We start from the raw sequence: 25,544 nt of genomic DNA on the forward strand, positions 1-25,544 counted from the left end.
GCATTTAAACAATTTATATGGTCTGCTCAATTGTGATACCTGTTATGACCTCTACTCATAGAGGGTTTAATTTTTCACCAATGACTAAACATATCTTATACTAAACCTACTTTAAATTAGATAATAGACTTTTAAAATATGATTGATATTTTCCTTAATTCTTACATTATTTAGTCTTCCTCAGAGAAATACACTTGTATCCATTTATTTTAAATTTGGCTAGGTTAATAGAAATTACTCTTCCCAAACTAGTTCTGTATTTGGTGTGTTACATTGGAAAAATATTTTTTTCATCTTATGCATAAAATGATGGAAGCAAGTATAGATGAAGTTTATGTAGTATTTTGAGATTTCCAAGTTGAAAGATGGCACAGATGTTTTAAACATTTTGTTTTTCTGAAATTTTCAGACATGGATTGATAAACAGGTATTGGTAAGTCAGATCTCTCATTCTAAGTAGGGGTAGCATAAACTTTCTGCAAAATATACTTATTTTCATGTTTTTTTTTAGAGTCAACTTTTAAATAATGATGGCCACAACCCATTAATGAAAAAAGTATTTGATATTCATCTTGCTTTTCTTAAAAATGGACAATCTGAGGTGTCGCTGAAACATGTATTTGCTTCATTGCGAGCTTTCATCAGTAAGGTAAGGACAAAAGCTTTATAGCTACCTGCTAGTGGGCTTGCTTCATGGCAAGAAAAAAAGGATTATTGTTATGACATCTACAAACCTCAGACACTGAACGCATTAAGTCAGTACAGTAAAACCTCCATATAACAGACTAATTCAGGCTAGGGGGTTTCTGTTAAAGCTGAAAGTCTGTTATGTAATAAAGTAGGTTTTCTGAATGCATATGTTAAAAATTTGACAAATTAGTTTACCTGCTTTTACTTAAGTAGACATGTCTGTGTAAATAAAATTAAGTATATATGAAAAGTTTTAAATTCACAGAAAAGTTTTCTATATGTAGTACTGTAATTTTAAATTTATACTGGATAGGTCTAGTAAATGCATGCATTCAACCAGTCACCTTAAGTAAACAAATGCACATGGCATGGCTTAGCAAAAGTGGGAACATCTGCCTGCCAAACTGCTGCAGAAAGCCACGCCATTCTACAACAAAACCATTTACCATGCACCATGTGGTGTGATCACATGCTGATTATTCACTGAACATTGTTTATGAGCAGTGTGACTCCTGGATTTAAATACGTAGACTATAGTTGTAAATATATTTATTTATGTGGTTAAAATTACTAGTGTTTTTTCCAATGTATGGCCTATTCACTAAAATTTGTTAAAAATAACGGTGGATTGCCCTGGCCAGTGTTTTCAGTGGTTAGAGCACCGGCCCTCGGGCTGAAGGGTTGCGGGTTTGATTCCCAGTCAAGGGCACGTACCTGGGTTGCCATTTTGATCCCTGGCCTGGTCTGGGTGTGTATGGGAGGCAACCAATCGATGTGTCTCTCTCACATCTATGTTCCTCTCTCTCTCTCTCTCTCTCTCTCTCTCACCCCCATTCCACTCTCTCTAAAAGTCAATGGAAAAAAATATCCTCTGGTGAGGATTAACAAAAAACAACAACAGTGAATTAATAACAAAAAATAGCCAGTTAATGTAATTATAAGGGAATCTTGGTTAAAAGCATTTTTAAATTAACAGGGTATTAATATCTGTTTTTTTAATCCTCACCTGAAGATATTTTTCCCATTGACTTTTTTAGAGAAGGTGGAAGGGAGCGGGGAGGGAGGGAGAGAGGCACTCAGTATAGGGTCAAATGAATGAGCCCTTCCTTTCAATGCTAATTGTATCTGTGGGCTGTAAATTTTCAGGCTTTACCTCATTTTAAAAAAACCTCAGGCTAGACTTTTAGGAATAAATATGACTGAAACAGATAGCAAAGATTTATTTCTGGTCTGCTTCTGATAGCTTTTAAATGTAATAAAAAGCATCATAAACCAAGATGGAGTTAAAATTATGGAAAGACACTGTTCAGGCCTTCCTCTCTGGTATGTGTAACTTTAACAAGATAAAGAAATTCAATTAATTCATTTGTATAATAGGAAAACTAAGCATGGAAAACTTTTTTGTCATCATTACTTATTGCATTTAATTGATATAGAGATTAGGTGGATTTGAAGGTTTTTTTAATTGTTATTCTTTAATACAATTTGTGAATAAATAAATAAATGGAAAACCGAGTTCACTATAAGCATCTTATAAGAAACTAAGGGAAATAGATTAAAAAATAGTTTATTTAACAATTACTGGGTAGGTTGTTACTGGTGTTAGACACTGTGTTGGGGATATGGTCCAGTATTGTGTCTGCGTGTGCACACCCACCCTCCCCCCCCCCACACACACACACATGCACAAATACCATTAGGATAAAAGAAGTCTATACGGAGAACAGAGGGTGAACAGAGAAGGAGAGGAAACACTCTAATTTAGCAAGAGTTTCTCTGAAGCTGTGGAGCTAGGAGTTAGCATGGACTCTGCAAGAGATGGGATGAAGAGGAAAATGTGCACCAGATGAATGTGTACTCATCTTAGGAGTTAGACTTCATCTTTCACACATTGAGGAGTATCGAAGTAACACAATTAGATTTGTACAATATTAAAATTGGTGTGAACCGGAAAAAATCTCTTTAAAACATAGTGTGGGGAGCAATGGGGGAATAAGGACACATATGTAATATCTTAATCAGTAAAAAAAAAAAGTAGTGCGGAAGATGGATTGATGATGATACTAAAGGCGGTAAGGAGACTTGTTGTAATGGGCTAGATCCGTGGTCGGCAAACTGCGGCTCGCGAGCCACATGCGGCTCTTTGGCCCCTTGAGTGTGGCTCTTCCACAAAATACCACGGCCTGGGCAAGTCTATTTTGAAGAAGTGGCATTAGAAGAAGTTTTAAGTTTAAAAAATTTGGCTCTCAAAAGAAATTTCAATTGTTGTACTGTTGATATTTGGCTCTGTTGACTAATGAGTTTGCCGATCACTGGGCTAGATAAAAATGATGGCCTAAAGTAAGGCAGTGGCAGTGGAAATGTAGAGTCAAAGGCAGATATCAGACATGGTAAGGATATAGAATTTATAGGATTTGGTCATCAATTTAGTGATTCTTTAGTGGGTCATGGTGGCTAATATGAAATGTAGAGAAAAGACAACCTTTGGGGATTAAAGATAATGAGTTCTGTTTTGTGGGCCTGTTGAGTTTAGGGTGCCTCAAGGATATGCAGTTAGAGCTGTTAGGATTGACAATTGGATATATAAATCTTTGCTTTGGAGAGAGATCTGAGTTAGAGAGCTACTAGTAAATTTGAGAAGTCGTCATTCATATATTCATCCATACTATATTTATTGAACACCTTCTGTCTGCCCAGCACTGTAGTAGATACTGGAGATACAATCCTATATAATAAAGAGGTAATATGCAAATTTACCATCACACCCTCACACAAGATGGCTGCCCCCATGTGGTCACAAGATGGCTGGCAGGGGAGGGCAGTTGTGGGTGACCAGGCCGGCAGGGGAGGGCAGTTGGGGGCAACCAGGCCTGAAGGGGAGGGCAGTTGGGGGCGACCAGCCCTGCAGGGGAGGGGCGACCAGGCTGGCAGGGGAGGGAAGTTAGGGGTGACTGGGCTGGCAGAGGAGGGCAGTTAGGGGTGACCGGGCCAGCAGGGGAGGGCAGTTGGGGGCAATTGGGCCAGCAGGGGAGCAGTTAGGCGTTGATCAGGGGTGACCGGGCCAGCAGGGGAGGGCAGTTGGGGGCAATTGGGCCAGCAGGGGAGCAGTTAGGCGTTGATCAGGCTGGCAGGGGAGTGGTTAGGGGTGATCAGGCTGCCAGGCAGAAGTGGTTAGGGGCAATCAGGCAGGCAGGAGAGCAGTTGGGAGCCAGCAGTCCCGGATTGTGAGAGGGATGTCCCAGATTGGAGAGGGTGCAGGCTGGGCTGAGGGACACCCCCTCTTACCCCAGTGCACGAACTTCGTGCACCGGGCCTCTAGTGGTAGAGATAAAAGAAGAATAGTCTTACTTTCATAAAGCTCTCAGTACAGGTGGGGGGGGGGCAAAATAAACAAGTAAATAAAATAGTAATTATGATCATTTCTAGAAAGGAACCAAGGTGCTATGATAGAGAATAATGATTTGTGAGGGATTCCTTACTTTAGATAGGTTTGTCACATTTTTAAAATGAGACACAAAATATGGAAAGGGGCCAGCCATTTGAAAAGCTCAAGGAAGAACACTCTAGGGCAGTGATGGGCAACCTTTTGAGCTTGGTGTGTCAAACTTCTCCAAAAAACTGAGCATAACTCGGGTAGTGTGTCACTTTGAGGAAAAAACATTATTTCACAAATGTTTCATCCTCAGGAGCAGCAAATGTTTCATCCTCGGCATGTGGCTGCCTCAGCGGCCGCGTGTGATCAAAAATGGCTACACGTGTCAGTGCTAACACGCATGTCATAGGTTCGCCATCACTGCTCTAGCGAGAAGAACATGCATATGCAAAGGCCCAGAGTTGGGAAAGAGCTTAAAATTCTGGGGACTGAAAGGCCCAGTTTAGCTGGAGCATAGTGTACTAGGGAGATCATCAGTTGAAGCCATGGGAATGATTTAATTTCTTCTTGAGTGTATATAGAGAAAGAACAAAAAAATAGGTCAAGATTAGTACATTGGAGAAAAACAACATGGAAGGGGTTAGAAGAGAAATCTGTAGAAGAGATGAAAGGAAGCAGTCACAGAAGTAGGAAGAAAGAAGGCTGTCATGGAAGCCAAAAGAGAAAACAGTGTCAACATTATTACGAGATACAGAGTGTTTTAATAAGATAAGGGGGAAAGGAAGTCCATTGGAATTGACAGTTAGGAAGTCACCATTGATGATTTTGGCCATTGCCCACTCAAAGAAGTGACATGGGTAGAAGATTTAATATAATGAATTAACTACATTACAGCTATGCCCTCTCATACACCTTTATTTTCATTTTCATACTAGAATATCTTGTCCAGCAAGGTTTGTTTTCATCTGGTGAACCTGTTGGTGAGATTTCCAGGCAGTCAATCAGAAAACATTTATTAAACATTCATATCTGCATAGTATTGCCCTTGGTCTTAAAGTGATGAAAAGAAGGTCAATTCCTACAACATGGTTTTATATTCAAGATTCCCAAGAAGTTATTTTGAAAAGGTTGGCCCTCTAGCTTCACATTCTCTGAAAAACATCCATTGTGTACCCTGCAGCAGCTTACTCCTTGCTTGCCTAGACATGTAAGCATGAGAGATTATAACAAGCCTATGTTATATGAATATTTTATCTTCCACAAAGCAGACTGAATATATTCTCAAAGTAACAGCCACTTTTGTACTCTCTATGCCAATATATATCTTTTGAAACTATAGTTGACATACTATATTATATTATTTTCAGGTGTACAGCATAGTGATTTGACACATTCCTTAGATGTGATCACCACAATAAGTCTCTTAACCATCTGTCACCAAAGTTTTTATGATAATGTTGATTAACTTCCCTATGCAAAATATATCTTATGTTCTTTTTATTGATTTTAGAGAGAGAGAGGAAGGGAGAGGGATAGAGAGATAGAAACATCAATGAGAGAGAATCACCGATTAGCTGCCTCCTGCACGCCCCCTACTGGCAATCGAGCCTGCAACCCTGGCATGTGCCCGACTGGGGACCTCTTGGTTCATGTGTTGACACTCAACCACTGAGCAACACTGGCCAGGCTCAAAAATTTATCTTAATTAACACTGTTTATGAATAAAGGACACATATATGTTTGTGTATCTACACTTCATCTATACTTCGTTTTGTTAAAAGGTCAACTTGCTCAGTAGATTCCCACTATAATTTTCTCAGCATTTGGAAGTTCATAATATAAGAAACTGTTTAAATATAAAGCAGAAGAGTAAGTAATGCAGATTGTCCTTCCCATTTTTAAGGGTCAGATCGAGACTCATCAATCATTCATCATTTCAGTCATTCATTAATTTAATACATATTATCAAGAACCTACTTATCATTTTTTTCCAGATCATGATGAGTTCTTCTCAATCTGTACCATTTATTGTTAGCACCACACATTTTTGTAATGACTTGAGTTGTTTTGTCATTGACACATGCTGGCCTTTGTGTGTTTAACTAGTTCATGTTTTCTAGAGCAGAGCCCTAATCTTAAATTCATTATGTATCTTCAAGGCACTTAGCATAGATTTAGGTGAGAATATAGTTGGCATTTGATAGTTGATTTATTTTTATGATTGGGTTTTCAGATACTTATTTATGTTTTGTTCTTTAGTTTCCCTCAGCCTTTTTCAAAGGAAGGGTAAACATGTGTGCTGCATTTTGCTATGAGGTTTTAAAGTGCTGCACCTCGAAGATTAGCTCAACCAGGAATGAAGCATCTGCACTTTTGTATCTTCTGATGAGAAACAACTTTGAATATACCAAAAGGAAAACCTTTCTGAGAACACATCTGCAGGTCAGTGAAAATCAAAGCTCCTTTTCTTCAATTCAGTCTTTAGCCTCTAGATCAGTGGATCCCAGTGTGAGGCACCGCCCCACAGGGGGCAATTTGATTTTTAAGGGGGGCAATTTGAGAATGAGTTATGAACAGTGAATTTTTTGCATTTCTTATGGTTATAGGGGCCTCATATACATTATAGAACTATATATTGTGACATATTTACAAATTTTAGTTCTCTATATGTTTTTAAACTTTATTTGCTAATTTTTCATATCACGTTATATATTTTTAAACAATTTCTAGTGATTTCTTCCTCAGTACTTTAACTGTCCTTTCCTTATTTTGATTTTCTCTTTCATGGATGCCATGTTCTTTGGCAGCTTGTTTAGACCAAGTTAATGACCTTTAGGCTTCCTCCATGTGACTAGGAGTTCACTTTTTGAATAATAAAAATTATATGTCACGGGGGGTGGGGGGCACCAGGATTTTAGAGATGCTTAGGTGGGGCATGGCCAAAAAAGGATTGGGAACCACTGCTCTAGATCAAGATCTAGAGCTACCCAGTCCAATACAATAGCTGTTAGCCACATGTGGCCATTTAGCACTTGAAATGTAACTAGTCTGAATTGAGATGTGCCCTAAATTTGGCTTTTGAAGACTAAATACCAAAAAGAGTAAAATGTCTCGATTGTTTTATATTTACAATATGTTGAAATGGTATTTTGGATATATTGGGTTAAGTAAACTATGTTAAATTCACCTGTGTCTTTTTACTTTTTTAATTGTTTTTTTTTAGAGAGAGAGACAGGGAGAGGGAGAGAGAGATCGAAACATCCATGAGAGAGATACATGGATTGTCTGCCTCCTGCATGCCCCCTACTGGGGATGAGCCCACAACCCAGGCATGTGCCCTGATGGGGAATCAAACCTGCGACCTCTTGGTTCTTGGAATGATGGTCAACCAACTGAGCCATACCAGCCGGGCTCTTTTTACTTTCTAATGCAGCTACTAGACAATTTAAAATTACATGCATGGCTCACTTCATATTTCTGTTGGAAAGTGCTATTCTAGAACATAGGTGTTATGACCTAGACCCTAGTTCAGGTTCCAGGACTAGGGTCACACACTGTATGACCTTGAGAAAGTTACTTCCTTAGTGAGTCGGTGCCTCAGTTTTTTCAAATGTAAAATAGTGTAAATATTTGTGCCTGCCTCATACAATTGTTGTGAGAATTAAATGAGATGCTTAAATAACAAACAAGACACTTATTAAATACTAGAGGCCTGGTGCATGAAATTTGTGCACGGGGGTGGGCGTCCCTCAGCCTGACCTGCACCCTCTCTAATCTGGGAGCCCTCAGAGGATGTCCTACTGACGGCTTATGGGCCTAAGCCAAAGTCTGGCCTCCCTCTGCGGGAGGCGACCAGGTGATCAGGGGAAAGTGCCACCCCCATCACCCCACTGCTGCTGCCACTGCTGGCCACTGCAGCCGCCAAGGTGTTTTCATCAACACGGACTCCAATCCTGTCACCATGAAAAAATGACAAGTTTCTTTAGTCATTTTCAAGATGTCTCTTTCATAGAATATGACATTTCTTACTTTCTTTTTTTTTTTTATCCTCACATGAGGATATGTTTCCATTGATTTTTACAGAGTGTGGAAGAGAGAGGGATAGACAGAAACATCAAAGAGAGAGGAACACTTTGATTGGTTGCTTCCTGCATGAGTCCTGACATGGGCCCCAGCCAGGGAGAAGCCTGCAACCTAGGTACATACACTTGACCAGAATCGAACCTGGACCCTGCAGTGAGCAGGCCAAGGCTCTATACACTTAGCCAAACCGGCTAGGGCAGGATATGACATTTCTTAGCCCCTCCAGTAGCAGACTTTTGATTTTTCCTCCAGGAGTGAGGTGGAAAAACCCTAGATCACCTTCTTGGATTCTTATTACCCAAGTTACCAAGAACACTGAGAGTGGCATACAGGGAGCTTAGCCAATGAGCGGTCAGAAAAGGTGTTTCCTGGTGAGGCCGCGCCCCTGGGTCCGGGTGAGGCCGCACGCCCCTGGGACCGGGTGAGGCCGCGCACCCCCGGGTCCGCATGAGGCCGCGCGCCCCTGGGTCCGGGTGAGGCTGGGTCCCGGGCCCGGGTGAGGCCGCGCGCCCCTGGATCCGGGAGAGGCTGCGCGCCCCGGCATCCAGGTGAGGCTGGCTCCCGGGCCCGGGTGAGGCCGCACGCCCCGGGTCCGGGGGAGGCCGTGCGCCCCTGAGACCGGGTGAGGCTGCGTGCCCCCGGGTCCGGGTGAGGCCGCGCGCCCCTGGGTTCGAGTGAGGCCACGTGCCTCTGGGTCCGGGTGAGGCTGGATCCCGGGTCCGGGTGAGGCCACGCGCTCCTGGGTCCCGGTGAGGCTGGATCCCGGGTCAAGGTGAGGCCGCGCGCACCTGGGTCTGGGTGAGGCCACGTGCCCCAGGGCCCGGGTGATGCTGGGTCCCAGGTCCGGGTGAGGCCGCGCGCCCCTTAGTTAGGGTGAGGCCGCGCCCCTGGGTCCGGGCGAGACCAAACCAGAGGGAGTCGGACCTGCATTACCACCATTTGTCCACCATCCAGAACTGAAAAGTCAGTGCTGACATGTACACATAAGGAACTGGTGGACATTGAAATTGGGTCTCAAAAGAACTGTTGGTCCAGAAAGAAACTCACTACAGACTGATTCATTTGCCTGTCAGCATAACTATTATTGCTCGTCTCACATTCGGTTCTTATAAGTGTATTTCTAATAGCACATGATCTCACTCATCTAGGGGAAATAATGAACAACATAGACTGATGAACGAGAACAGACCCAGAAACAAGGAGGCATCAATTGGACTGTCGGGCCTCAGAGGGAGGGAAGGGGAGGGAGGGGGTAGGGGGGAGATCAACCAAAGGACTTGTGTGCATGCATATGAGCCTAACCAATGGTTAAGGACAACAGGGGGGTGGGGGCATCCGTGGGGAGGGGTGTGGGATGGAAATGGGGGGATGAGGACAAATATGTGACACCTTAATCAATAAAGACATTTAAAAAAAATAAAAAGAAGAAAAGGTGTTTCCTCTGCAGCTCACGTGCAGAGGCAGGACTGCCGGCGCGCACAGCTGGCAGGCCTACAGAGAACAGGGCTGTTCTCTGTGGGCCTGCTCACAGGGCCTGCTCGCCGCCTGTTGTCTCCAGGCCTGCGCCATCCGTGGCTTGCCTCACCGCGCACACAGTCCCCTCCCGCCCACCTGTGCGCAAAGCTTCCTCCTGAGCAGTCGTGACATTACAGCGTCTCAGCTAATTTGCATATTACCTCTTTATATAAATAGATTATATAGTAGGTAATAATACAGTTTGTGTGTTTCACGTTCCAGAATGACCAGTAAGTAAAACATGAGAGAAGTTTCAAGGTGTAGTGGAAAGAATGAACTTTGGAATTAGACCTACCTGGGCTTAATCGTAGCTCAGCTACTTACTATGTGACCCTAGACAAATGTATCAATCTGTCTTAACTATTTGCCTCATCTGTAAAATGAGGCCAAATATATTTCACCTTGCAGGGCTGTCATGAGGGATAAAAATAAAGTGTTTGTAGTGCCAGGCACAATGAATGGCATGTAATAGACACTCAGTACATGGTAGTTGTTATTCAACATCTCCATATTTTTCTGCTTATTTAATGAAACTGCTTTGAACTAAAACACAATTGGGACTTCTTAGCTTAGTAGACCTCTTTGTAGTATGGGAAACCTTTGGTTATATTTATATCTTCACTGCCATGGTGCCATTGCAGGTGTTTATTGGAAATGGGTTATAAATGGGGAAACAGCCATATCAGGTTTTTAGAAATGTTATCAGTAATGTGGAAATCTGATGGAAGTGCATTCTTTCTGTAAAAAATCTGCTATGTACTAGGGGCAGGGTTATATGTAAGGGCCTTTATAATTTACCTTTATATGAGGTATCGTTTGAATACCATCTTTCCCCAAAACATTTCTGCAATTAGTGTGCCAGTATGCCTGAAATTCCCCATTAGAGTATGTTCTTCTGGGTCAAACCATTAGTTCTCTCTAGTCCATTATTCAAATGTAAATGAATTAATAAGTATGAAGACTTGTAACCATGTTTGGCACATAGTTAGTACTCAAAAAAGAGTTAACTAGTATTATTATGATTATGATCTCTTTAATCCTCAGAACATTTCATAACAATATTACAATTAAGGAAAGTGAGGAATGGAAGGTTAAATAGATTTTCTAAAACCCCATAGTGAATAATTGATAAAGTCAAGATTTGCATCTGCCGCAGTTTGATTCTAGAGCCTGCAATCATAGCGCCTGCTTCCCAAGACCAGAGGTAAAGCATCCAGCCATTAACGCCTTACCATGAATCACTTAGGCATTCCTCAAAGGGATCATGAGAGATTAAAAAGCACCATCAAAGGCATTACATGTAGGGCTGTCTTAACTAGGTAGGTGCTAGTCAGAAACAAATAAGGGAGAAAAAGAAAAAAGAAACAAAATAAAAGAAACAAAGAAGGGAGCTGAGGTGCTGGAGTTGGAAGTTCAGGACACTAAAATAGACCAGCGAAAAAGAATGAGAAATCATAGAAGAAAATGTCATTTATTCCCAACTTTGCCATAGCTGCTACCTAGCAAGCATGTTCAAAATGGAGAGCTGACCCACTGTTGTTTCAGTTCACTATTATGAAACAGTTTTGGATCTAGCTGTACCATGAGCTTAGAAAAAATTTTTACATCTAATCAAGACAAGTCCCAATAAAATTGGAAATTGGAGCCTTTGAAGTTGCTATTTCCATAAAAGAATTTAAATTCCTCATGTCTGAAGAAAGTAGATTATGGTGGAACTGTGTAGAATCTTTAAAAGAAACATTTTATATGAGTGCTTATGGGCTTATACAATGATGAAAGTAAATAGCATTTGTTCAAAAGACAATTGAAAAACAATTTTGCTCTTTCCCACAGATAATAATTGCTGTAAGTCAGCTGATAGCTGATGTAGCACTAAGCGGAGGATCAAGATTTCAGGAGTCTTTATTCATTATCAATAATTTTGCTAACAGTGACAGACCTATGAAGGTATGTTCTCACTTCAAGTAATAAATTAGAAGCACCTTCACTGTCAGAAAAGTTTACACTCCTAGAGTTAAACTGTTATTGGGTCCATGACTTATTTTGTTGTTGTCGTTGTTGTTGTTATTATTGTTGTTAATTGTCACCTGAGGATTTTTTTCCATTGATTTTCAGAGAGAGTGGATGGGAGGGGGAGAGACAGAGAGAGAGAAACACCGATGTGAGAGAGACACATAGATTGGTGGTCTCCTGCTCATGCCCCGACTGGGGCCTAGGATTGAGCCTGCAACAGAGGCATGTGCCCTTGATCGGAATTGAACCTGTGACCCTTCAAACCCTGAGCAAACTGGCTAGGGCAGGTTCACGACTTTCAGTAAAATAGTGTATAGTCCTAGCCAGTTTGGCTCACTGGATAGAGCATTGGCCTGCGGGTTGAAGGGTCCCAGGTTTGATTCCAGTCAAGGGCACATGCCTAGGTTGCAGGCTCAGTCCCCAGTAGGGGGCATGCAAGAGGCAGCCAATTAATGATTCTCTCTCATCATTGATGCTTCTATCTCTCTCTCCCTCTCCCTTCCTCTCTGAAATCAATAAAAATATATTTTTTAAAAAATAGAGTGTAGAGAATGTAAGCTTCATTATTCCAGGCTTTGTCTTGTACACCACTGTATCTCTAGCACCTAGAAAACTGCCTGGTACATAGCAGATAATCAATGTTAGTTGAATGAATGGACGATTGACTATACTGTGTATGCACAGTTGTTATGGCTAGTAGGATTTGAATATTTTTCTGGTCTTGATTTCTAAACTTACTCTGAATATAAATGGACCTTTCTTAACAATCGTTAACTATTTACCATATTGATTAATTAAGCACTGAGTTTGAAATTTCACAAAATCTCACTTCTTAGAGCAGTTAATAGCTGCCTGATCCATTGCCAACAGATGAGGAACTGCACAGAAGGGATTTATTATCTGACTAGAGGCCCAGTGCATGAAAATTCATGCACTGGAAGGGGGGTCCCTCAGCCCGGCCTACCCCCTCTCACAGTCCGGAAGTCCTCAGGGAAAGGAGGCGACCTGGTGATCAGGGGAAGGTGACACCCCATCACACCTCTGCTGCTGCCACTGCCGGCAGCGTAAGCCTCGGCCAGCCCTGGGTACCTGAGCCTCGGGCAGCCCTGGGCAGCTGGGCAGCTGCCATCCAAGGCTTGTTTGCGCCTTGGGCTGGCCCTGGGTGGGTGGGCAGCCACCATCCAAGGCTTACCTGTGCCTCAGGCCGGCCCTGGGCAGCTGGGCAGCCAACATCTGAGGTTTGCCTGCACCTCGGGCTGGCCCTGGGTGGCTGGGGGGCTGAGGGGACTAGGGGACTCCAGGGGCAGGGGCAGGCCCCGCCTTGCTGCGTGCCTGCCATCCCAGCGGGGCTGAGGGGACTGGGCGCCACCATCTTGTGGCTGTGGACATCGCCATGTTTGAGGGTGGGGCAGTCAATTAGCATATTTCCTCCTTATTGGCTGTGGGCACCGCCATCTTTGCGACAATGTGAAGGTCAATTACCATATTCCCTCTTTATTAGATAGGATGAGTTTTAAGAATCATCTGTTAACTGATTGTGGCTTGCCATAGATAATTTTTTTCCTTTTTTTAATTGAATTTATTGTGGTGGCATTGGTTAATAAAATTATACAGGTTTCAGTCCCCAGTAGGGGGCATGCAAGAGGCAGCCAATTAATGATTCTCTCTCATCATTGATGCTTCTATCTCTCTCTCCCTCTCCCACTAATTTTACAACATATCATCTGTATATTGTATTGTGTGTTTATTACCCCAAGTCAAGTCTCTTTCCATCACTATTTATCTCCCCTTTCCATCTTCTACCTCTCCCACAGCCCTCTTCCCTCTGGCAGTCACCATAATGTTGTCTATGTACATGAGTCTTTCCTTTTTTTTGTTTTTTTTGTTTAATCCCTTCACCCTTCTCACCCAGCCCCCAAACCCCTCCCCTCTGACAGCTGTCAGTCTGTTCTCTGTATCCATGAGTATGTCTCTACTGTGTTAGTTTATTTTATTCATTAGATTTCACATATAAGTGAAATCATATGGCACTTGTATTTGTCTGACTGGCTTATTTCACTTAGCATAATACTCTCCAGGACCATCCACACTGTTGCAAAAGGTAAGTTTTCCTTCTTTTTTATGACTGAGTAGTATTCAATTGTGTAAAAGTACCACCACTTTTTTATCCACTCATCTACTGATGGCCACTTGGACTGCTTCCAAATATTGGCTGTTGTAAATAATACTGCTATGAGCATAAGGGTGCGTATATTCTTTTGGATTAACTTGTCAGGTTTGCCATAGATACTTATTGGCACTCCCAAAGACCCTGAACTCCATTCCTCTTTCTTACCTATGTGCTTAAAACCTATACCTTTGTCAAAATTCATTTGTTGCACAGAAAGCAGGTTCTGATCTTCAGTGCTATATGTGTACAAGGGAAGCGGAATCTTTTGCCAATAAAGAAATTTTCCTCCCAGAGGAATCATCTCCATTCTTGGGAAAGGTCATCTTCCAACGTAATTGGACAATATTGTTTAAAATCTGAAAAAAATAAAGCTCACAGTCATAGTGTCTTTGATGTTTGGGACATGTAGATCTATGTAGCAAAAAATATTCCCACAGGAACATTGCTTAGACTGAAGAAAAGGAAAAACAAAACAAAACACTGTCAGGCTGGGAAAGTTTGCTTTCCAGCCAGTTCTACTGGTTCCCCAGAAGATAAGTATATGCTCCAACTAATCCCATGAACACAGAAACGGCTTCTGTCATTTAGGCTCTTTTACTCAAACTCTAAGAGTTGTTACCATCCTTAATTCCATGTTATATAAAAGTTAGAAGAGCAACTTTTTCACAGTCATGGGGGTCTGTTTTGGCTTTCCTTGATAGGAAATCTTTTGCATTGACTGATTTCTTAAATGACTTAGTTTTATTAGTCAGTCACTTAGTTTATTGGCCAGTCACTACCAATAAACCTTGTTACAACAAGGAATGCCTTGCCCCAGTAAATGGAATCTCTCTTAATGCATAAGAAGGTACTTTATGTACAGAAGTATTATTTAAAAGGATAAAGAAGGCACTTGTAAAAACTATTTCCTCCACTTTGGGTTATATTCACACTGAATAGCTCCCTAACCCCTATATCTTTAATCATACAGATAATTTTGATTACTTCAGTGGGGTTAAGAGAAAGTGATAGGACTATTTTAATGGCCATAAGAAAGAGGAAACTCTAACTTACTGGTTTTGGGGGACCAAGACAACACTTTGAGAGAGGTTAATTATCTCTTTAAACTCTTTAGAGTGTTCTGTGATTCATAAGCTCTAATTTGTATAAGTGGGCACTTTGTAGTATGGTATTCCCCTTAGTGTATGTATGTAGTAGTTGGTGGATGGGATGGGTATGCTTGTCAGTATGGAAGAGTGGCTAAGGTCACTAGCTCTGGAGCCAAACTACCTGGGTGTCAATCTTATCTCTACCACTTACCAACTATAAGTTTTTAGCCAAGCTACTTAACTGCTGTGTGCCTCAGTTTTCTGTTGGTAAAATGAATTATGATAGTTCTTAACTCACAGGATTATTGTAAGAATGCCTAGACCACTGCCTAATATAAAGTATACTGTCAACTTTTAGTTATTGTCCTACCAAGCAAAATAGAGACAGACTCATAGATAGAGAGCAGGCAGACAACTCTGGTGTGTGTGGAGGTGTTAGGGGTGGTGGTGGAGGGATTGAACAAAAAAGAAAAAAAGAGAGAGAACTTATGAACGTGGATAACAGCATAATGATTGCAGGGGAGGGGGGTTGGTGGAGATGGAAGAGGGCATAGAGGTGATAAATGGTGATGAAAAAATAAAATAAGGGAGAAGAAGAAAACAACAAAAAATTTTTTAGTTACTGTTGTAACTAAAATTACACAATAAGGTGACTATAGCTTACTCTCATGGCTGTAGAATTCAGTGGAGGAGCTGGGGTTCAAGGCTTGGTAGTATGGCTCCAATGTCCATGCTTTTAGGTATTGTTAATATCCTGCCATAAAGTTTGGAGCCTTTGAAGCCTGAGCTAATTGGATATATTAAAAAGAATTAATTTAAAGTTCTTTAGACATGTCCCATGCCAAGAACCAAATACCCAAAACTGTAACAAGGATTAAAAAATTGTATGTTGCCCTGGCTGGTATGACTCAGTTGGTTGAAGCATCATCCAGTGCACCAAAATGTTGTGGGTTCAAGTCCCAGTCAGGGTACATATCCACGTTGTGTGTTTGATCCCTGGTCAGGATGTGTACAGGAGGCAATGGATCAATGTTTCACTCTCACATCAATGTTTCTCTCTCCCCCTCCTCCTCCCCCTCCTCTTCTCCCTCCCTCTCCCTCTCTCTTCTCCTTTCTCTAAAATCAATTTTTTAAAAACCCTATGTTATTCCTAGGATTGAATGCTGAGGCTTAGAGCACATCAATAATATTGATAAACATGTGTTTTTTGTTTTTAAATTAGGCAACTGCTTTTCCCACAGAAGTCAAAGATTTGACCAAGAGAATTCGTACCGTTCTTATGGCCACTGCTCAAATGAAGGAACATGAGAAAGACCCTGAAATGCTAATTGATCTCCAGTATAGCTTAGCCAAGTCCTATGCAAGCACCCCAGAGCTCAGGAAAACCTGGCTTGATAGCATGGCCAAGATTCATGTGAAAAATGGAGATTTTTCAGAGGTAACTACTTATGGCTTTGTTCTAAACACAGTCTTGCAAAATCCCTGGAGCGCATTCTAACAGCTCTTTCATTGTCATCCTTTTTCAGGCAGCAATGTGTTATGTCCATGTAGCAGCTTTGGTTGCAGAGTTTCTTCATCGAAAAAGTAAGATATTTCTACTATTAGAGATGGGGAGAATTTCAGTTAGTGCAATAGTTTTTATCTTTGTAGCTTGCAACTGTGATATAATTGAGCTCTGAAAAATATGTTCACCTTTAGCCTCATTCAATGTTTAACAGAAGTTGTTCTTTAAAAAAACAAAACTGGATTGTTCATTTTGCCTTCTGCTTTCATTCAGAGTTAAATAGCCTGATATTCAATGTTTATTTTCCAACACTGTCTTCCTGGAAGTCTGCCACAGATTAAATTCTTCTTAAGGCTCATGAGAAGCTCTGGATAATACCAATCACTTATTTTCCTTTCGCCTGCCTCAAGTTCACCAACAACTGCCCATAGATTTAATCTCCACAGTCGCTTTAGTGCAACAGTACCTTGGTATTAAATGGTAGTCAGCACAGCATCAAGATGGCCAAATAAGATGTCCCTTGTTTGTTCCCTCCCAACAACAATTTGGCATCCATTCATAGACAAAATTGCCTTTGTGGGAGCTGTGGGAGTTCGTGCCTGGGAGGAATGTTACCATCCTCTGCATTAGGTAATAGGCAGACAGCAGTCCTGGTTGTGGATCCTGCAATGGCTCATGCACTGGCTCCAGCCCTTCCCAGCTTCAGTCTAGGAGCCCCTGGAGAATACTATCCTATATAATCCTATATAATAAAGAGCTAATATGCAAATGGTCATCACGCCCTCACGCCATCATGCCGTAAAGGCTCAGACATAACACTGGGGAGAGAGGAATGGAGACCAGCCAGGCACAAATGAGTTTGTGAGAGAGGAATGGGGACCAGCCAGGCTGTGGCCTGGAAGAGGGACAAGCCGCCCACCCCATGGTCCAGAGCACCAGCAGCTGGGGCTGTGGCCCAGGAGAGGGACAAGTTGCCCGCCCTGCGGTCCCGGGTGCCAGCAGCTGTGCCTGCACCTGCAGCCCGGCCCAGGAGAGGGACAAGCTGCACACCCCACAGTCCTGGGTGCCAGCAGCTGGGGCTGCAGCCCAGGAGAGGAACAAGCCACCCGCTCCACAGTTCCAGGTGCCTGCGGCTGCAGCCCAGACGAAGCCGCCCACCCACAGTCTCCTGTGGCTGCGGCCAGCCGGGTGAAGCCAGCCCGGGTCCTGGGTGCCTGCGGTGGGCCAGAGGGAGGGAAGCCCGGGTCCCAGATGTGTGCGACTGGCCATAGGAGGGAATCCTGGGTCCCGGGTGTGGGGTGAGGCAGAGGCGGTTAGGGCCGATCAGGCCAGCAGGGGAGCAGTTAGAGGCGATCAGGCAGGAAGGCAGAGTGGTTAAGGGCGGGCAGGCAGGCAGGCGAGCGGTTATGAGCCAGCGGTCCCAGATTGCGAGAGGCATTCGGACATCCCCAGAGGGGTCCCGGTTTGGAGAGAGTGCAGGTTGGGCTGAGGGACCCCCCCACTGCCGTGCACGAATTTCGTGCACCAGGCCTCTAGTCTTAGATAATCATCCATAGACAAGAGAGCCTTGGTAGAAATGCAGGAGTCCAGTGGAGAAATTCCAGCATGCCACTAGAGTACACACACACACACACACACACACACACACACACACACACATTTAAATGCATTGGAGAGGGTAAAGTTTTACTTAACTCACGTCACCCCTTCCCCAATGTGGCACAGCTCAGTGCCAAGAGAGACTTCTTGCCTGTGATTTCTTTCACGGGAAAAGAGAGAGCGTGAGAATGGGCACCTGGCTTCCCCAGCTGTACAGGATGCTGCCAAATAGGCTCATTGCTCTTTTACCCCATCCAAAGTGCTGAGTTGTGAGCTTCATGACTGGGGTGGGGGCAGGAAGAAGCTGGAAAAGTGGCACATAGGACTCTCAGAAGGCATTAAAGAGACACAGGTCATACACTAGCTCAAGAAACCCACCAATAAGTTGCTAGGGACATTTAGCCTGTGGTTTCCTCCAACTGGCCCATAAGCACCCCCCAGTGTTCCATGTGCCTCAACCACACCTCTCCTATTCTATAGCCAACTGCTTATGCATGCTCCTGATGGCAGCAAGAGCAAGCTTTAGCAGACAGCTAGTGATAACAAGCAAAAAGTAGACCAGAATCTGTGGGCCAGGGAGAGACCACAAACTTGAACTTTATCACCACTCTTGGGAAAGCACAAATGGAGGCTGTTAGCACCTGGCTCAGTGTGTTGTATGATGGAGAGAAGGCATACAAGCTTACAAATTCTGCCACAAGAGGGAACAAGAAGTATGGAGATGTATCCATAAAAAAATCTGTGCAAGCCTTAGAATCCCTAGCAAGGCAGGTGGAAAGCATTTCTCTCCCAAAGTCAGTCAGTAAAGACAGTTGGAAGTGACTGCTACTTCAAATGTGAAGACAGCAATGCAAGACTTACAGGAGCATGAAAAATTAAGGAAACATGACATTACCAATAACCTTCCAGTAATCAAACTCAAAAACTTGGAGATCTGTAATTTACCTAATAAAGAATTTAAAATAGCTGTTTAAGGAAGCACATTGAGTTACAATAAAATAGAAAGAAAATTCAATGAAATCAGGAAAAAAATACGTGAACAAAATGAAGTTAAACAAAGAGCTAGAAATCATTAAAAAAGAACCAAACAAACTCTTGAGCTGAAGAATACAATGAAGTGAAAAATGAAATAGAGAGCATTACCAGCAGGATCAAACAGAAGAAATAATCTGTGAATTAAAGGGGAGGACCTTTAAAATTATCCATCAGAGGAGAGAAAAGAATGAAGAAAGTGTCAACATAAGAAACACCCAAGCCTTGCCCTAACCAGTTTGGCTCAGTAGATAGAGCATCAGCCTGCAGACTGAAGGGTCCCAGGTTCAATTTCAGTCAAGGGCATGTACCTTGGTTGCAGGCACATCCCCAGTGGGGGCTGTGAAGGAGGCAGATAATCAGTGTTTCTAACTCTCTATCCCTCTCCCTTCCTCTCTGTAAAAAATCAGTAAATATATTTTAAAGAAAGAAACACCCAAGTCTGTAAAAATTTGTATGAGATTTTTTAGCCAAACGGATGATAATTTCTGGGAAGCCAAACCTCAGTTGATTGGGAAAATGCTCCCAAAAATGACAGTTTTGTACCTTATTATACATTACAATCAAAAGAGGAGGAAGTGAAATCCATTGGTGACAGATTAGGGAGGCTGGAGAAAGCAAAGCAGTGGGGTGGGGGACTTCTGGGCATGGATAAAAGTAAAATAACAGACATAAACATATTTTACCTAGTTGGTTACAGGATAGATAACAGTCAAAAATTAACATGATCTACACTAATAAAAGAGAAAAATGCTAATTGACCGTACCTTCGCTACGGCCACAGCCAATCAGGAGCGATATGCAAATTAAGCCAACAAATATGGCAGTTAATTTGCATATGCATAGGCCTGGTGGACAGCGCCTGACGCTGTCCACGAGGTCCAGGCAGCCATCGGGGTGCGGGCAGGCCAGGCAGACAGTGCCTGACGCCACCTGCGGGGTCCAGGCAGCCATCAGGGACAGGACAGGCATGGCAGACAGTGCCTGACGCCGCCCGCGGGGTCGAGGCAGCCGTCGGGGTCGGGTAGGCATGGCGGCAAGCACCTGACGCCACCTACGGGGTCCAGGTCGCCATCGGGGATCGGACAGGCATGGCGGACAGTGCCTGATGCCGCCCACAGGGTTCAGGCAGCCATGGGGGTCGGGCAGGCATGGCAGCAAACACCTGACACCACCTGTGGGGTCCAGGTCACCATCAGGGACTGGATAGGCATGGCATACAGCGCCTGATGCCGCCGCGAGGTCCAGGCCGCCATAGGGGACCGGGCAGGCATGGCAGGCAGCGCCTGTCACCACCTGTGGGGTCCAGGTTGCCATCAGAGTGCAGGCAGGCCGGGCAGACAGTGTCTGACGCTGCCCGCGGGGTCCAGGCCGCCATCGGGGACCAGGCAGGCATGGAGGGCAGCACCTGTCGCCACCTGCAGGGTCCAGGTCGCCATCGGGGATAGGACAGGCATGGCAGACAGCGGCTGACTCTGCCCGCGGGGTCCAGGTCACCATCGGGGACCAGACAGGCATGGCGGACAGTGCCTGACACCGCCCACAGGGTCCAGGCAGGCATGGCGGCAAACACCTGACGCCACCTGTGGGGTCCAGGTCACCATCGGGGACCGGACAGGCATGGCAGACAGTGCCTGATGCCTCTGCAGGGTCCAGGCCGCCATCGGGGACCAGGCAGGTATGGCGGGCAGCACCTGACACCTCCTGCGGGGTCCAGGTTGCCATCGGGGTGCGGGCAGGCCGGGCAGACAGTGCCTGACGCCACCCGTGGGGTCTAGGCAGCCATCGGAGTCGAGCAGACCTGGCAGAAAGTGCCTGACACTGCCCATGGGGTCCAGGCTGCCATGGGGAACCAGATAGGCATGGCGGGCAGTGCCTGTCGCCACCTGCGGCGTCCAGGCGACCATCGTGGACCAGGCAGGCTGTGTGGGAAGCACCTGACACTCCCCGCCGGGTCCAAGCAGCCATCTGGGTCTGGGAAGGCCAGGTGAGCTGAGCCTGTCGCTTCCCAATGGGTTGAGCCCGCCATCGGGGACCCAGGTAGGTGGGTGTGGCCAGGGTCTCTGGGATCATTGTCTGCCCCGGGCCTCCTGTGGACACAGTTGGAGCAGGCTGGGGTTGAACATTGGATGCCTGTGCACCAGCCCACTGTGCCCAGTCCCTGGCGAGGAGAGGGCAGTGGGCAGTTAGCAGGCACCAGGGCTTGGAAGGGACTGGGAACAACCTGCAGGCATGCTACCAGGAAGAGGTGCTAAACCATGATGACGCAGAGGGCTGGCAGATAGAGGCGGGAAAAGGTGCAAACCAGGCGGCTCTTGCTGGCGCTGAGCTTGAAAAACGCATCAACAGCCTGATGGACAAATCGCCTTTCTGAAGAAGGTGCATGAAGAGGAGATTGCTGAGCTGCAGGTGCAGATCCAGTACGCTCAGATCTCTATGGAGACGGACATGTTCTCCAAGTCCGACCTCTCTGCAGAGCTCAATGACATCGGTGCCCAGTAGGAGAAGCTGGCTGCCAAGGACATGCAGAATGCAGAAGAATGGTGCAAGAGCTGCTCACCATGCTGACCAAGAGCACTGCCAAGAACACCTATGTGGTGTGCGCCGCCAAGGACAAGGTATCTGAAAGCTGCCGCCTGCTCAAGGCCAAGACCCTGGAGATCAAAGCATGCCGGGGCATGAACAAAGCTCTGGGAAAGCAGCTGCAAGAGCTGGAGGATAAGCAGAACTCTGATGTTAGTGCTCTGCAGGACACAATCAACAAATTAGAAAATGAGTTGAGAATTACAGAGAGTGAAATGGCATGATATTTAAAAGAATACCAAGACCTCCTCAGTGTGGCTTTGGACATTGACATTGCAGCTTACAGGAAACTCTTGGAAGGTGAGGAGACCCAGCTCAGTTTCACCGGCGTGGGAAGCATAGCCAGTGGCTACATCAGAGTTCCCAGATCTTAGGTCAATCTGCCTAAGGTAGTTTACAGACTAGCTCCTACTTGATGTCCGCTCGCTCCTTCCCTTCTTAATACATGAGCAACGTCCAGGAGGAGCAGATTGAGGTGGAGGAGACCATTAGGAAGCTAAGAATGAACTCCCCTCTAAAGGAGAAGCTGAAGAGGAGGAGAAGGAGAAGGAAGTGGCTGACGAAGAGGAAGGAGAGGAAGAGGAAGAAGGTGCCAAGGAAGAATTTGAGGATGCAAAGGAGGAAGAAGAAGGAGGTGAAGGTGAAAGAGAAGATGCCCAAGAAGCTGAGGATGAGAAGAAAGATGAAGGTGCTGGGAGGAGCAAGCAACCAAGAAAAGATTGAGCCCTCCTTTCCTTAATTATTTCAGGAATCATCCTCCTGAAACCAGGTCAACCCCGTCACCAACCAAGTGGTTGAGTTCCTGATACTATATGAATTAAGAAGTCAATATATATAACATTCTGAGGTGACTCAGGTTGGACATAAAATCTTGTGCTATGACTTTTCTCCTTATGCAGAGTATCTGTTTGCTTGCAGAGTGGCTTCCTGGCTTGCTGCCAGCCCGTGCATGGTCCATGCTTATGAGTTCAGGATCTATGACAATGTGAATAATTCAGATGTTTACAATAAAAACACATGAGTACATGAATTCACTGATGTTAATGTTAAACTTCATGGAAAAAAATAGTCTTTTGAATCTTTGGTGGTTAGAAATTAAAGACCTCAAATTATATGCAATAAACAGTAAATGAAGTTACATTGAATGACCAAAAAAAACATTAGGGGCCAGGAAACATTCAAAGAACTGGGGAACCATTCCCAAATCAGGAAAGGAAGTCACAGGGTGTATATTATTGCTATGAATACAGTATTTTCTACTACTTACAACATATACAATGTAATGTATTAGATGCCTTCCTATCGCATGAAGTATGTATTCTCATAGAGTAATACTGGTACATATGTTATAGTTATGGCAGTATGTCATATCCTATCTATATTAATAAAAGGGTAATATGCTAATGAGACCTTCCAGCAGTCCTTCTGGACAAAGCCATGGTGGCAGGGCCGAGGCAGAGGCGGTTAAGGGTGACCAGGCCAGGAGGGGAAGGCAGTTGGGGATGATCAGGCCAGGAGGGGAGGGCAGTTGGGGGTGATCAGGCTGGCGGGGGGGCAGTTGGGGGCAAGCAGGCCAGCAGAGGGGACCAGTTGGGGGGAGCAGGCCAGCAGGGGGGTGCAGTTGAGGGCAATCAGGCCAGCAGGCAGAGTGGTTAGAGGTGATCAAGCAGACAGGCAGGTGAGTGGTTAGGAGGCAGCAGTCCTGAATTGCAAGGGGGTTGTTCAACTGTCAGTTTAGGCCCGATCCCACAGTGGTCTCATATTGGAGAGGATGCAGGCCAGGATGAGAGACACCCCGCCCCCCCCGCACGAATTTCGTGCACCGGGCCACTGGTAACAATAATAATGAGGGGATTTATGGTCTCTGCTCTGGTGGTGGTGTGTCTGGAGATGTCCAGAAAATGGAATGTTACCTTGACATTCCAAAGGCCTGTTATCACAGATGCAAAAGACAATAGACAGGCTCAGGCTCAGTTAAGGTGAAGATTGACTTTTGTCAAGGAAGATTCTAGCCTAGGACATGATTACCTGCTATAAACTGCTTTTAGTTTTAAAAGTTTTAATTTCAGACCATCTTTTATGGTTACTTGAGGTCTCTGAATTTGTAAGGCTGCCACACAGACCTCCCCTGAGCTTGTCAGGTTCACTATGTGGCCCCCTTTTCATTCACATAACTTACAAGGGAACCCCCATAAGGCCATCAGTGGATTTCTCAGAAGAAACCTTAGCTAGGAGAGAGTGGGATGATATATTTAAAGTGCTAAAAGAAGAAAAAACTGCCAACCAAAAATATTCTATCCAGCAAAGCTGTCCAGAAATGAAGGACAAATACTTTCCTTAGGCAAACAAAAGCTGAAAGAATTTATCACCACTAGACCTGTCTTACAGGAAATGCCAAAAGAAGTTTTTCAAGCTGAAATAAAAGAATGCTAATTAGTAATATGAAAACATGTGAAAAGGATCTGTGTGAATGGATAAAGTTGTGGCAACAGAATATTATTCAGCCACAAAAAAGAAAGAAATCCTGTCATTTGTGACAACAAAGATCGACTCCCAAGGGCATTATATTAAGTCAGACAGCAAAAGACAAATACTATATGATCTCACTGATATGTGGAATCTAAAAAAGCTAAACTTCTATAAAAACAATACAATGGTTTTTATACAAGTTTGGCTTTCATTGATGTTGTTCAAAGGGTACAGACTTGCTACTTACAATATGAATAAGTTCTGGAGACCTAATATGTAGCATAGTGATTATAGTTAATAATATATACTTGAAAGTTGCTAAGAGAGTAGATCTTAAATGTTCCCCCACCCAAAAAAAAAGTAATTATGTGGGCTGATTAGCATTACTGTGTTAATTTTTCACTATGTGTGTGTGTGTATCAAATCAACACATGTACTTTAAACTTATACAGTGTTATATATCAAAAAAATAATTGGCAATGGACATTGCAAAGAAATCTCTCACTATCTATCATAATGGCCAAGCTACTTCTTTTAAGGCAGTTGAATGAGTAATCTTAGATCAAAATGAAACCATCTTGTGGGAGTCATATCACTCTGGTTTTGGCTATGAGAATACAACCATGTTTTGTTTTGTTTTTTAATTACAGAATTTAAGGCTCAGAGTCTGATTGCCTTTATTAATACCACTCATATGGAGAAATTTTTTCTAAAAGGAGTCTTCCCAAATTTAGTATCATGATTAAAATGTAGATTCATTTTAGTTATATTTTAAGTTAACACTTGCTCTTTGATACTGGAACTTTTTCATTCCTCAACCGAGGATATTTTTCCATTGATTTTTAGAGAGAGGGAAAGACAGAGAGAAATATCGATGTGAGAGAAACACATTGACTGGTTGCCTCCTGCATGAGCCCCGACCAGGGCCTGGGCTGAGGAGGAGGCTGCAACCAAGGTACATGCCCTTGACTGGAATCGAACCCAGGACTCTTCGTTCTGCAGGCCGACACTCTATCCACTGAGCCAAAACTGGCTAGGGCTTTGATACTGAAATTTTTTTGAACAATGCATTTGCTTGCAATTGCTATATTCTAGTTTTCTCCTTTTGGTGCACATGTGAAATTACAGTAAAAAAAAAATATTGAAACTGAACACCTGCAATTCCAAATAAACTAACAGATATGAGAATCCTAAACACAATACTGAATAAATTTTAAGTATATCCTTCAGAGAAATTAGGTTTATATTATCTCATCTTTTTAATTAGTAGACATGTGAAATAAGAGTTTTTGTCTAAGTATAAAACTATATTCTTTAGATATTGAAATAGTTAAATATATTAAATGTTTTCCTAGAATTATTTTTCACAAGTGCAAAGACCCTAAAATGAAACAAAACGCAAGAACTTTTTATCTCCATTCTTAA

The 25,544-nt window shown here is 43.8% G+C and overlaps 1 protein-coding gene across 2 annotated transcripts in view; it reads left to right on the plus strand.

Annotated features, from left to right (window-relative positions):
- DOCK11 (dedicator of cytokinesis 11) overlaps positions 1-25,544 on the plus strand; it is a 206,553-nt gene that overhangs the window by 150,613 nt on the left and 30,396 nt on the right. For both annotated transcript variants that reach the window (XM_079765506.1, XM_079765507.1), the window contains 5 exons: positions 512-649; positions 6,323-6,505; positions 11,495-11,608; positions 16,155-16,370; positions 16,459-16,516. In XM_079765506.1, coding sequence (XP_079621632.1) covers positions 512-649; positions 6,323-6,505; positions 11,495-11,608; positions 16,155-16,370; positions 16,459-16,516 — 709 coding nt within the window. The remainder of the gene's footprint in view (positions 1-511; positions 650-6,322; positions 6,506-11,494; positions 11,609-16,154; positions 16,371-16,458; positions 16,517-25,544) is intronic.

The sequence above is a fragment of the Cnephaeus nilssonii genome (assembly GCF_951640355.1).
Source record: "Cnephaeus nilssonii genome assembly, chromosome: X".
Taxonomy (NCBI): Eukaryota; Metazoa; Chordata; class Mammalia; order Chiroptera; family Vespertilionidae; genus Cnephaeus; species Cnephaeus nilssonii.